At 31.0% G+C, this 12,715-nt stretch overlaps 1 protein-coding gene across 1 annotated transcript; it reads right to left on the bottom strand.

Moving 5' to 3' along the window:
- Positions 1-7,769: 7,769 nt before the first annotated feature.
- LOC132283399 (subtilisin-like protease SBT3) lies at positions 7,770-10,382 on the bottom strand. Its single transcript, XM_059785338.1, has one exon. The coding sequence runs from the start codon at positions 10,330-10,332 to the stop codon at positions 8,008-8,010; it is 2,325 nt and encodes a 774-aa protein (XP_059641321.1). The 5' UTR covers positions 10,333-10,382; the 3' UTR covers positions 7,770-8,007.
- Positions 10,383-12,715: the final 2,333 nt, after the last annotated feature.

Here is a 12,715-nt window from a genome sequence, read left to right as displayed (position 1 = left end):
TTATTTTCCATAAAACTCTATCAACAGAGTTTTTATAAAACTCTAACACAAATTACCTGTTTATCTATTTATTATGAGTTTTTTTAATAAAAAGTTATCTAATTAAACAAGTATTATTAATATAAAAAATTATTTATTAACAGATACAAAAAGAGGTTTTAAAAGAGTTTTTAAAAAACTCTAACACAAATTACCTACTTATCAATTTATTATTAGTTTTTTTAATAAAACTAAATGTAATTAGACAATAATTATTAAAATAAAAAATATTTATTAATTGATATAAAAAGAGTTTTTAAAAGAGTTTATATTAAATTCTAACACAAATTACCTATTTGTTTATTATAAGTTTTTTAATAAAAGAAAATTTAAGTAGAGCAGAATTATTAATATAAAAAATATTTTTAATTGATATAAAAAATAACATAATTTTTCTAAAATTCTACCACATATTACTTTTTATGATGAGTTTTTTTTAATAAAAGCTAATCTAATTAGATAGGAATTATTCAAATATAAAAATATTTATTAATTCATGTAAAAAGAGTTTTAAAATATTTTCTATAATACTCTAACACGTATTAAAAATTACAATTTTTTAATAAAAGAAAATATAATTTTCAGAGTAAAATACAAAAGTTCTACCAAAGTATTTCAGTATTTATTTAATTATGTAAAAAAATATTTATTAATTAATATAAAAAAGATTTTATCTATACTACTATTAAATGTGAAAAGAGTTTCAGTATTTAAGTATCTATTTCTAAAAAAATATATTTATTAATTGATATGAAAAGTATTTAAAAAAAAAAAAAACTTTATCAAACTCCAAAATCTATCTAATAAAATTTAAATTAACTTATTTATCTATTTTTTATTATGAATTTTTTAATAAAAGAAAATTGAATTAGACAAGAATTATTAATATAAAAAATACTTATTAATTGATATATAAAATAAAATAATTTTTCTAAAACTCTACCACAAATTAACTCTTATTATGATTTTCTTAATAAAATAAAATTAAATTAGACCAGGATATATTTAAAGAAAATAAAATATTAAATGTGCAAAGAGTTTCAGTATTTCAGTATTTATTTATTTATATAAAAATATTTATTAATTGATATGAAAAGAGTTTTTATAAAAAAAATAAATAAAAGAAAAAAAAAACTCTATAAAACTCTAAAATCTACCTAATAAAATTCAAATTAACCTATTAATCTATTTATTATTATGATTTTTTTTAATCAAAGTAAATCTTAAGTTTCAATATTTATTTATTTATTTAAAAAATATTTGTTAAATGTGGAAAGAGTTTCAGTATTTCAGTATTTATTTGTTTATATTAAAAAATATTTATTTTTTGATATGAAAAGTGTTTTTATATGAAAAAACTTTTTTAAAACTCTAAAATCTACCTAATAAAATTCAAATTAACTTATTTATTAATATGAATTTTTTAATAAAAGAAAACCTAATTTTATGAGTAAAATACAGAAGTTGTGCCAAGGTGTTTAAGTATTTATTTATTTATATAACAAAATATTTACTAATTGATATAAAAAAAGTTTTTATCTATAGTATTATTACATGTGCAAAGAGTTTCCGTATTTGACTATCTATTTTTATAAAAAAAAATATTTATGAATTGATATGCAAAGAGTTTTTATAAAAATATATATATATATATATATATATGCGAAACAAACATTAAAATCTATCTAATAAAATTTAAGTTAATCTATTTATCTATTTATTATTATGAATTTTTTAATAAGAGAAAATCCAATTAGACTAGAATTATTAATATAAAAAAATTTATTAATTGATATATAAAATAAAATAATTTTTCTAAAACTCTACCACAAATTAACTTTTATTATGAGTTTCTTAATAAAATTAAATCTAATTAAATAAGTATATATTTAAAGAAAATAAAATAATTTTTATAAAACTGTATCACAAATTACAAATTTTATTTTCAATCAAACTCTATTACAGTAGACAAAGATATAATATTTAAAGAGTTTCTATAAAATTTTAACTCAAATTTTCTATTTATATATTTATTAAGTGTTTTTTAATAAAAGGAGATGTAATTAGACAAGTATTGTTAATATAAATAATTATTTATTAATTGAACTAAAAAGAGTTTTTAAAAGAGTTTCTATAAAACTATATCACAAATTACTTATTTATCTATTTATTATGAGTTTTTTTAATAAAAAAATCTAATTAGACAAGCATTATTAAGATAAAAAAAATATTTATTAATTAATATAAAAAGAGGTTTGAAAAGAGTTTCTATAAAACTTTAACACAAATTACCTATTTATCTATTTATTATGAGTTTTTTAATAAAAGGAAATCTAATTAGACAAGAATTATTAATATAAAAAAATATTTATTAATTGATATAAAAAGTGTTTTTTAAAGAATTTCTATTAAACTGTAACACAAATTACCTATTTATTTATTAATTATAAATAGATTTCCAGAATTGTGAGTTTTTTGATGAAGAAAATCTAATTAGACAACGATATATTTAAAGAAAATAAAATATTTTTTTAAAAGAGTTTATATAAAATTCTAATAAAAATTACCTATTTATGTATTTATTATGAATTTTTTAATAAAATATAATATAACTAGACAAGAATTATTAATATAAAAAATATTTAATAATTGGTATAAAAAATAAAATAATTTTTCTAAAACTTTACGACAAATTATCTTTTATTATGAATTTAAAAAAAAAAAAAAATCTAATTAGACAAGGATATATATATTTAAAGAAAATAAATAATTTATATAAAATTGTACCACAAATTACCTATTTTATTTGCAATGAAACTCTATTACATTATATAAGGATATATTTAAATAATTTTTATAAAACTCTAACACAAATTACCAAAATTTTACCACAAATTAAGTATTCACCACGTGTATCGCACGTGCCTTTTCCTAGTATATATATATATATAGTTAGAAATACATCTAAAATTTATTTATGACATAGCAAGTGTGATGGTGAAGCTTTCAAATTAGCTTCCAAAGGAAGTTTTGAAATTCTTAGGCAACAAGAATAATTCTTGGGCAGCAAGTGTCATTTGGCTTCTAAAGGAAGCTTTGAAATATACTTGACACCAAGTATTTTTGGGCTATATATAGCCTTGCACACATTTGATGAAGGCATCCAAGAGTAAGATAATATTTAGATCAAGAGAGTATATTGGTTTTGTATGTGTGAGAAAATCCTTTTGTGTGTACAATCTTCAAGAGAGAGTTGGAGTTTATATTTGGGTGGGTTTTTCTCTTTGTGTAAACCATATACTATTTGTAGTATTTCTTGAGTATTGATTGAGTCTTCTTTGTTGGTGAGTGAGTGGTGTGAGAAGAGAGATTATTGTGAGAAAGAACCAAAACGTTCCTCACTTTGTAATCTTCTTCTTTATAGTGATACAAATCATCATTACCCGTGGACGTAACTCTATTTGTGAGGGTGAACCACGTATAAATCCTTATCTCGTTTGTGTGTGCCTATTTATTTTCTTGTCATTAATTTTTCTCTTATTCTCATAAACTCCTATTCGATCCTTATTTCATAACAAGCTGGTATCAGAGCTTGGGTTCGTGTATATTGTGTACAGATACTGTTCACATATACTATTCGGGTACTGTTCACAAATACGGTACTATTCACCGAAAATTATTTTGGGGAGTTTTTTGAGATGACAAAATACGAGATTGGGAAATTTGATGGCAAGATTAGTTTCAGTCTTTAGCGCATTAAGATGCAGGCTTGGCTCACTCAACAAGGTATTGACAAAGGAAAAGTTAGAAAGAGTAGTTACGATCCTAGTTCTCAAAAGGGTTGTAAGGGGACTACACAACATGGTGAGAGAATGAAATCCATTTTCAGATGGCAACAGAAATTGCAGTAGTCCTTACAGGGAGGCAGACCCATGAGGATAGGTGTGATATTGACTTGCTATAATCTTGGTAGCAATGAAATAGTCCATTTGAGTGCCATTAAGATGCGTGAGAGGCAAGTAATTGGTCACAACAGAGATGCGAGGAAAAGTCAAGGACGTCATATTCTCCACAAGGGTGAGAGATGACTTTTTCATTACTAGCCGGTGGTTTGTGGGTAGTTGGAGAAGGTTGTTAAAGGAGATGTCAAACTTGGAATTTCTGAGGGTGTTTTTGATAAACGCTTAGAGTTTGGCAAAAATACTAAAGGTATGCTTGTGGTTGCGCAAGACATGCATGGGTTGAAGAATGAGAGCCCGATGATTAAGTTTGAGGATGACTCAAAATTAACTAAAATTCTTAATTAATTTGTTTTGTGTTGGAGATGATGATGACGTTATTTTTATTACTTACATTGTGTTGAAGAAAGACTTTTTATGATGTTGTCTTATCATTTCTGCTAAGGCGGAGAAATTTTGCCAAGGATGAAGTTTTGTGGCTCATTTGAAATTTTTGCCAAGGTGGAGAATTTTAGTCAAGGTGGAGATTTGTTAGAAATATGTCTAAAATTCATTTATGACATGACAAGTGTGATGGTGAAGCTTCCAAATTAACTTCCAAAGAAAGCTTTGAAATTCTTGGGTAGCAAGTGTCATTTGGCTTACAAAAGAAGCTTTGAAATATACTTGGACACCAAGTATTTTTAGGTTATATATAGCCTTGCACACATTTGATGAAGGCATCTGAAAGGCATCCAAGAGTAAGACAATATTTGGATCGAGAGAGTATATTGGTTTTGTATGTGTGAGAAAATCCTTTTGTGTGTACAATCTTCAAGAGAGAGTTGAAGTTTGTATTTGGGTGTGTTTTTCTCTTTGTGTAAACCATATACTATTTGGGGTATTTCTTGAGTGTTGAGTGAGTCTTATTGTTGGTGAGTGAGTGGTGTGAGTAGATAAATTATTGTAAGGAAGAACCAAAACGTTCTTCAGTTTGTAATCTTCTTCTTTATAGTGATACAAATCATCATCGCCCGTGGATGTAACCCTATTTGTGAGGGTGTATCACGTATAAATCCTTATCTCATTTGTGTGTATTTATTTATTTTCTTGTAATTAATTTTTCTCTTGTTCTCATAAACTCGTATTTGATCCTTATTTCATAACATATATATGTATATGTGTGTGTGTCTCGATTTAGGAATATATATATATATATATATATATATATATATATGTGTGTGTGTGTGTGTGTGTGTGTGTGTGTATAATGTGTGTATGTTATTGTATCTTTGAGCTGGACCTTCGAGACTATACTAGGAGAATGAAGGCTGGGATTAGTACTATCTGAGTGACAGAAATCCCGGCACGGGGGATTCGTTGACCCAATCGGACACGAACACCCCTTATAGAGAGCATGTTCGAATTTGTATTTTCAGTTTTATGGCTTTAAGCTTTTGAGTGTCCTGACCTTTCAGTTAGGTCCATGTATATGTCTGTGTGTGTACATATATATATATATATATATATATGTCTCTATATATGTATATATATAATTTATAAATTTATAACTTTCTAAGAATATTTTAGTCTTTTGATTTAATTTTTTAAGTTAAAGGGTTGGTTTGACAAATTTAAAAGGTGATTAAGTCATTTTACATTATGTTAGAACCATTAAGGTTGCGGTGTCAATGAAAAATGGAATAAAAATTTGTTACGTGAGTGATAGTTATTTTCGAAATATGTTTGAGATATATTTGGCCAAATCTGAGGGTGTGTCAGTAAAATTAACTAAAAAAAGAAAAAAAAAAAAAAAAAATGGAGCGTATAATATATATATATATATATATATATATATATATATATATATATAGGGACGGCTAACATCCCGCCTTGAAGGGTGAATATCCCGCCTTGAAGGGAAGATAACTCATAGGGGCGTACACAGCTCCAACGGTTTATGTTAAATCGGAATTGAATCGACTCTAATGACTTTCAAAAAATAAGAAATGAGATAATCGTTGAGATATGGAACTTATCCTTTTAAGAATAATTTAGTTCAATTTCATATTTACTGTTTTTGAAACATACTAATGTCTAATAGGATTTAAACACTATCGAACTTCTATGTGATATCCAGACTATAAGTTAGCGGGTTTGTTGCTCTGTACCCTATATTATATTTATAGTATGTAATAATAGAGGAAACATATGGGGTCTATGATTGACCACAAATAGTATTGACCACGTATAAGACAAAGTAAAAGATTGTAGTGTGAGTGCCATAGATTTGGCTGCAGGAGGAATAGAAAGACATCTCAATCTACACACGGCCAACATAAAAAAGAGAATGAAAAATAAATAAATAAATAAAAAGAGAGTCCTAATTTAAAACTCCAAATCAAAATAAACACTAACATTACAAATTAAAGCACTGATCAATTTTATATCACATTTGCATCAAACTAAAATTAATTTAGGGTAATGTGGATTTGATCTTGAGGTTAATCAAGATATAATATAAATTATAGCACTGATCACTGTTAGTTTCGACAAGAATTGAGACTATTAAATGCATATGTGAGTACAGTTTTAATGTTACGTATTTGTTATTTTGTTAATATTATCTTTGTAACATGTGTTATATTATAATATATTTATATTAAATTTTTGATTCGGTTCAATTCGGTCACATAATCATGTCAGCAATAATACGTTGTGGTCAAAATTATCTTTGAAAAACCTAAGGGCTATGATATTCCATGTACATTATTATTTTATTTCTTTATTTTTATTTTTGATAGGAAATCTAGCCTTAAACATGATTTTGAACTCATAGTTGTGAGTCAATCATTGAAATCAAAATTGGAAATATAATTTTGAAATTAATTCTTATATGACTCAAGAAATCTAATGTTTTGAAGTAAAAGATTATTTTTTTATATATTTCTTTTTAGTGAGAAATTTCTTGAAAATTACACACACAAACTCTCAGATATATGGTCATTTGTCAAAGTTGTGAACTTGAACTTAAAAATCAAGTAATCGCATCTTGTTAGATATTAAGACTATGACTCATAAAAATAATATATATATATATATATATATATATATATATATATATCGAAAAAAAAAACAAAGAAGAGGTTGTGTGATCACCGTGAAGGCTATCTAATGAAATTAGATTACTACAAAAAAATATTTCGTAAAAAAGGCTATCTTAATTTCGATGCATCTTTTTTAAGTGGCAGTTTAGAGTGTGGTGATGGTTTAGTCCTTAGAGATGCTTTGAGCCACCCCATGAAAGTCGCCTCTCTTTTTAAACAATTCATCTGTTCTGTCGAGATGGCCAAAGCTGTGATTCTTCGTGAAAGTCTCTCTCTTCTTCGTGGCTGGGGCTTTGCTAATGTGGATATTGAAGGGGATTGCTTGTCAGTGATGTCTTTATCTCCTCGGTCCTCCTCTCTTTCTGTTGTTCTTCAAGATATTAAGCTCTTGTTGGCCTCCTTAGTGCAGTGTCGGTTGGTTCAGCTGCTTCTCCCTTCAATCTCGCTCCTCCGATCTGATTTGAGATGTCTGGCCGGCATGGCTTCTCTCTGTTCTTGATAGGGATATTTTGCCTCCTCCTGATTGAGGGGTTGTTTTTGTTTCTGTTTTTTTTTGTGTGTTGTAACTCTGTCTTGTTAAAAAAAAAATAAAAAAAAAAAGCCCAAAGGATATTGTTGAAAGCTGTCACATAGTGAAATAAGAAAAAAACAGAAGTATAAAAAATGAATACAAAATTGAACTGTGTGTTCTTTCAAAGAGAGTTCATTTTGTTTTTAAAATACAAAATTGAACTAGCTTATATTTGTGTTGAATTTATTTTTCATTGTGCACATAATTGATAGAAATTGATTTATAGAAATCAAGAAATACACCAAATTTTAGATATATATACATATATATGTAGACACACACAACCACTTAGCCATCGGTTGGTATGATCCCTTACAAAGATTGAGAATTAGAACTCTGCTCTTTATTTTCACTAATAAAAAATATCAGGTGAGGGCGAGATCACTATAGGACTCCTCACAGTATGCTTACCACCATCTTCTACCCAAATTACAGAACCATATGTGTGGCTTGTACCCTCCAATCCCCTATAACGTATGGTCAAAGAGTAGCTCTTCTTCTCATTCACCTTCTTAAAAACCAGTGTCTTGGGCGAGATTGTGATCACAGAACCCTTTGGGGCTTCAACCTTAGCTCTATAAGTGGCAGTGGCTTTGCCCACATTCGTGACAGTCCTCCGAAATTTCTGAACCAAATTATCCTTTTCATCAGTGTAGAAAACAATAAAGGTAGGGTAATTGAGGTCAGAAGACAGATTTGAGCAATTGTAACCCTTTGATCTTGTGATGGTCAAGAATTGATTCTCAGTGAAATTCAGTGAGCATATGAAATTCACATAGTCCTGTGGGGTAGTATCATAGATAAAACCTGGATCAAGTGCTCGATTAGGATCAACATGACCTGCCCCCATGGCTAGGGGTGAAGCTTCAGAATTAAAGCTATTGTGTCGGATGGGATTGCCAGTGTTATCAAATGGGTTGGCTGTAGTCATCATGGCAGACTTAATAGCAGCTGGACTCCATTCCGGGTGCGCCCCTTTAAGGAGAGCGGCGATGCCAGAAGCGTGAGGACACGACATGGATGTCCCGGAGATCATATTGTAATCACTGTACAATGCAATATTTGAGCCAATAGCACTTGCCCGAGCAGTTGGAATCCATGCTGCTAAAATTAATATCCCCGGTGCCATTAGGTCCGGCTTCAAAATGGTGGGACAGCTCAAGGCAGGACCTCTTGCAGAGAATGAGGCAACAACAGGGGCACGCTTTGTACCATATTTGGTCTGTTGGAACTTGATGCTCGCTGTTGCTGTATTTGCACTTTCAGCGTATTTGATCACGGCAATGGCTTCTTTAGAGCTGATCACAACCCCGGGACAGGGGAATGCATTGGATTGAAAAAATTCAACATTATCAGAGACGACGAATGCAGGATCATCTTTGATAAATATAGCTGCAGCCACATTTGACCTTGAGACATGCCGAGCTTGATCAGAAGATGCGTCAGTGATATCATCACAAATGAGGATGACATTACTAGGTGCTTCAGACAACAATTCAGTTGAATTGCATGGAGACAGAGTCTTGTTGTAAATGAGAGGGCGGTCTAACACCAAGGCACTTGCAGGGAACAGGGTCCATCCGGTGATTGTTACCCCATTTCCGAGAGTTAAAGTGCCGGCAAACAACCTGTCGATGGAACCTGCCGCGACGGTCAAGATCCATGGGCTCACATTCCGCACTTGTCCAAGAGAATCGCCTCTATTGCCTGCTGAAGCTGAAACAAGCACACCCTTCTCCATGGCTCCAAAGGAAGCTATGGCAAAAACATCCTCATACAGAGGTATCCCACGTCCGAGAGCCAATGACATCGATATCACGTCAACACCATCAGCTATGGCCTGGTCCATTGCGGCAAGATAATCAGACTCATAACTTCCTTCATCCCAACTGACCTTATAGATGGCCAGCCGAGCAGCGGGAGCAACCCCTTTTGCTGTCCCCTGTGCATAACCAAAGTACGAAACGCCTTCCACAATGTTTCCAGCAGCTGTGGAGGCGGTGTGCGTGCCGTGTCCACTGGTGTCCCTTGCAGAATTCATGCTGATTGTGATGTTTGGGTCTGCAGCTAAAACACCCTTGTTGAAGGATCTAGCTCCAATGAGCTTCAAGTTGCACCACGAGGAATTGAACTCTTGTCCTTCCTCGCACTTACCCTTCCACCTAGAGGGGACTGGGGTCATTCCTTTGTCGTTGAAGCTCTTGCTCTCCGGCCAGACACCGCTGTCGATGACACCAATGATGACGTCTTTGCCGTAGTCTGAAGCCGGCCAAAGGCCGGTGACATGATTGAGGGAGAGGAATTCAGTGCTGTGGGTGGTTTCAAGTGTGATTTCTCCGTCGCTATAAGCTGAGACAAAACCTGGTGAATTCCTCAGAGTCTTTAGTTCATCTTGAGACAACAGTGCACTAAAACCATGCAATGCGTTATCATAAGTGTAGACAAGCTCTGGTTTGGATTGATGACCGTTTGGTGTTGTGTGGCTGGCTAATTTTATGGAATCAACAGTGGAGGAGTACCAGTGGTGGTGGCTAGGAAAGATTTTGGGCATGTGAGACTTGTCCATGTGGACAATATAGGTGGACCTTCCAACAGATGCTGATCTAGCCTGGAAGGCCAGAAGACACCATGCAAGAAAGATCAGATGAAGAAGAGGAACCCCATTAATGAGCTTCATTGTTTCCTCCAAAGCTTGAAAATTTTGGTTGGACACTAATTATACCTGTGACTTTGTTTCTATTTTGTTTATGTATATATAAAAGCATAAACTATACATGACATTTGAATGTGAGATGAGGGGCGGCTCAAGGAAGTCGGCTCATAATGTGTTAATAATATTTATTTAAATAGAACTCTTTCACAATAAAGAAGTTCATACATTTGATTATTGAATGAATTAATATTATATTTTTTGTTCACTTTTTATAATTTTTAGGTTGTTGATTTGTTAAAGTGGAGAAGATAAAAAGTAATAGGGGAAGATGACAAAAAAAGAAAAAAAGAAAAAAAAAAAAAAAAAAAGGAGTAATAGGGGAAGATGGAAATTTTTATTAATTGCCACAGTTATTGGTTAGATAAAGTAGACAAAGATGATATAAAAATAGAAATTAGGAGTTCTAATGGTAAGTAAGTTGAAATTTTTTAAAATGAATTTAATTTTTGCATCCACTATTTAATTTGTACAATTCGTTAGCTCCTATTAGTATAAAAAATAAAATTTTAGAAAGTCTAATAATATAAGAATGTAATAATTTTAGGATCCTTGAGGAGGTAGATTAGTCGGGACAAAGTCCGAACACCTCGGTTATACGAAAAAAGAAGGTATTAACACAATGGTACTCAAACCAGTTTTGTGAATTAAGTATGGGTTGTTCAGATCCTAACTTTTTTTATTCTTTGCATGTTGTTCAGGCATGGGAGTGTGGGAACAATGTATGTGGAGATTTGTTGATTGATTTGTTACGCGGGCGAAGTGATTGTTTTGATTTTTGTGCAGTCTTAACCCACCCTTCATCATCCTAATGGAAAATCTAGAGGGTCATCTTGGTTATTTAGACTCGAATTTCATAGAACACCTGCCTTTCAACCAATTAACTCCCGGAGTTCAAGCTCCAATGGTCCTTCGTGATCATTATAATCTCCATGAATACCATGCACCAACTTGTATCATGCTTCCTAATTTTGGAGCTGACCAATATGAGATTAAGCCCGAGACTTTTCTATTGTGTTTTTTGATTTATTATTGGGTTCGCTGAGTTTGTCATAACAATTATGTTTCCTCCAGATACAAGTTTTACTAATCTTATTCTATCTTCTTTTCTAATAACAGTTACCTCTGACTAGTGATGGGGCAGACAAAATCTTTTGGAGGTCTTGAATAAGAAGCCGATTTCTCAGACAATGGGAGAGAAATGCAACTTTGGCTTCCTTCGTTGCTTTGATTAAGAGAACTGTTTTGAGAAATAGGAGGACAACCTTGAGCCATGTTCAAACCAAAAAGAGGATTGCGCCGACCATATTCCTGAAATAAAATAGACAAACCCTTGGTGCAGAAAAGAAACAAGAAAGGAGAGAGTGGGTCGCCTTGATAAAGACCTCGAAAAGGAGCAAACTAATTAATACATTACATTTGGTTAAATATTGTGATGTCATGGATGTGTCTCGGGAATAATATACATTCTAGGGACGTCATTTCTATATAAAATGATTATTTTGCCCCTAGGAGCTTATTTGTCATATTTTCGATCTTTTACTTCCGTGTCAGTTCTCATTGAGTTCCACGACCTCATGAAAGGTCATCAAAGTGTATTAGAGGTGTGTTATGCCTTGGGAGACCGTTGTCTTATTTCTTGCTTCCGCATTTTGAATTGTACGAAAATATTAATTTTAAAAATTAATAGTATAGAAAATAAAAATTTTAAGAAATTTAATTTAGTTTCTTATAACCCATAATACACGTCACTAATACAATCAGCATAATTAAGTTTTACTCCATCACTCCTAATTTGTCAAAAAAAAAAAAAAAAAACACAACAAATCATAATCATTACACAGCAAGTCCCACACCACGTGCCCAATGCCCCAAGCTAGCTGGCTGGCTGTGGCACCACATTTCAATAAAGAAATGAAGTAGGCATTTATAAATCGTAAATTCTATTTATGGAGTAGACAGGTGGAAGTGCACTATTGGTTCCATCGGTTTTTCTAATGAGGAAGGTCTGACTTGTTTATTTCTTCAGTGATAGACATTTATGAGGCTTAGGTAGTTTGGTATTATAGTTCAATCTAGAGTCTTCGCTAAATTAGATTTAACATTGAAGTACTAACAACCTCTTTAAGAATATTAATCACTCTTAGACATGCACCAAGACTAATTCACTAATAAAGTTCTTTGGATTCTTGAATTTTTCAAACCATACTTTGGGTGTAAATAATTAATCTGATTTAAAAATAAAAAATACAGATGTAAAAAAATTGGATTATAAGTTTTTCCTCCATTTGTTACCATTTATGACTCAACGGATTTTAAGCTCCTTTCTGCAAGTGGACTAGTAAAATAT

Source organism: Cornus florida, unplaced genomic scaffold (assembly GCF_030987335.1).
Source record: "Cornus florida cultivar Cherokee Brave unplaced genomic scaffold, ASM3098733v1 CherokeeBrave_3.0.0_Hap2_Chr11, whole genome shotgun sequence".
Classification (NCBI taxonomy): Eukaryota; Viridiplantae; Streptophyta; class Magnoliopsida; order Cornales; family Cornaceae; genus Cornus; species Cornus florida.
This window is presented reverse-complemented; position numbering and strand designations above follow the sequence as displayed.